Source organism: Priapulus caudatus, unplaced genomic scaffold (assembly GCF_000485595.1).
Source record: "Priapulus caudatus unplaced genomic scaffold, Priapulus_caudatus-5.0.1 Scaffold2135, whole genome shotgun sequence".
Lineage (NCBI taxonomy): Eukaryota > Metazoa > Priapulida > Priapulimorpha > Priapulimorphida > Priapulidae > Priapulus > Priapulus caudatus.
In genome coordinates, this window is record NW_014579196.1 from 20,961 (window position 1) to 22,844 (window position 1,884).

Genomic DNA, 1,884 nt, shown 5'->3' on the forward strand with positions numbered 1-1,884 from the left:
GTGGCGCTTCCTCGGGGCTTATATGGGGGTATTATGGGCTTATGGGCTTATGGGTTCGATGGGGGGCTTATGTCGGGCTTGCGAGCCGACTCGATTGGAAGCAACTGGCTGTAATTCACTACGACAACAGTGCTTAGGTCGGTCGACTGCGACGCGACTGCCTGCGACTGGCCGCCACTAGTTGCTCGGAATAGAACCGTGGGCAACTGGGCGCAACTAGTCGCTGCTGATCGCTTCCAGTTGCTCGAAATCCAGTTGCTTCCAGTTGAGTCGGCTCGCACGCCCGACATAAGCCCCCCTTTAGACCATCGATACTTTTTTTGTTCTGTAGCAATGTATGCTTACGTTTACGTGTTATGCGACCACTAATCATCCGTTCCCTTGCTTCGCAAACATGTTTATGGAGCGTGCATGTATGGTTAGCTCACGACAAGCTATAGTAACTATAGTGGGCGCAATAGTCGTGATTGAGTTATTGCGAGTGTACTTCGTCAACAATGGCTACAAAAGCAATTTGCGATACTCTGAAAAAAGTAAAAAAAAGAGTTTTCACCTGGAGGTGACAGTGCTCACGTACAACAGTGCAGACTCGCTGCGGCGTCTGTTACAATCACTGGAGAATGCGGAGTACGATCACGACAGCATCACGCTGCACATCTGCATCGATGGAGCGAAGGTTGGTGACGAGCTATCCGGACATCGACAGACCGTGCGGGTGGCCGGGCGATTCCAGTTCACGCACGGTGAGAAAGTGTTGACAGTGCGCTCGCGTAACGTCGGCGTGACCGCGCAATGGTTAGACTGCTGGAACCCAGACGTCTCTCCCGGCAATTACGGACTGATACTAGAAGACGATCTACGTCTCTCACCGTATTACTATCGGTGGCTGAAAGCCGCAATTATCACCTACAGCGGTCATCGTGAGGTTGGAGGCATTACGCTGTTTAGGGAGACGTTGGTAGCTGGACAAATACCCATGAACCACCGCGACCCCCTCTGCACGGTTTGTGGGAATCAGACGGCTTTTCTTTATCGCTTTTCTTCGAACAGCGGCTACGCTCCTATGCCGAGTATCTGGAGGAAATTCAGACAATGGTTGCTGACAACGATGAATAAAACTGCAGACACCGATCAATTTCTTCCGTATGTATTGAGCCAGAATGTCGTCATGAATTCCTGGATTACTAATGATTTTCTGCGGCGGAATGCCATGAGTATCGAATACTACCAGTATTACTTCATGGCTACCCACAATCTGTTCACGTTGTACGCAAACCTGCCCGCCAGCAAAACGCTCGCGTGCGTGCGGCGGTCAGACGGGAAGAAAGGCAAGACGAGACGAAGACAAACTGGAAAATGCGATGTTGAGCCTTTGGCTGCATGGGATGAAGCGTACGGGCAATTCTCTGCAAATTCTATACGCCTGGATTGGGACGGCTATCCCGCTGAATATTTCCGTTGACAATTTTTATGAAATCAGATATCTTATATGTACGTGTGCATCATAGGACCCGCATATATTGCAGGATATCTCTGGGTAAGCATTCCTAACGAATTGATGATGAGCCGATCACGCCTAACACAGGCCCTTACTTTATATTGATCTGGACGAAAGTCCAGTTTCTCATACCATGGCTCAGCATGGCGGCCACCTAGGTAGCACACACACACGCACACACACACACACACACCAAAATAAATAAAAACAAATTCAAAAAATATAAATAAATAAATAAATTCAAAAAAATAAATAAATAAATAAATTCAAAAAAATAAACTTCATTAGTAAGCTAAAATCAGGTTTACGCGTTGGCCGAGCCTCCACTAAAAGTGAACATCAGTATACGCGTTGGGACTGACCCACTAAATAAAATAAGAATAACG

The 1,884-nt window shown here is 47.6% G+C and overlaps 1 protein-coding gene across 1 annotated transcript; it reads left to right on the top strand.

Annotated features, from left to right (window-relative positions):
- The first annotated feature begins 394 nt into the window (after positions 1-394).
- On the top strand, positions 395-1,462 carry LOC106818284. Its single transcript, XM_014823006.1, has one exon. It carries the CDS (start codon positions 395-397, stop codon positions 1,460-1,462), a length of 1,068 nt encoding a protein of 355 aa, XP_014678492.1.
- The last annotated feature ends 422 nt before the right edge of the window (positions 1,463-1,884 follow it).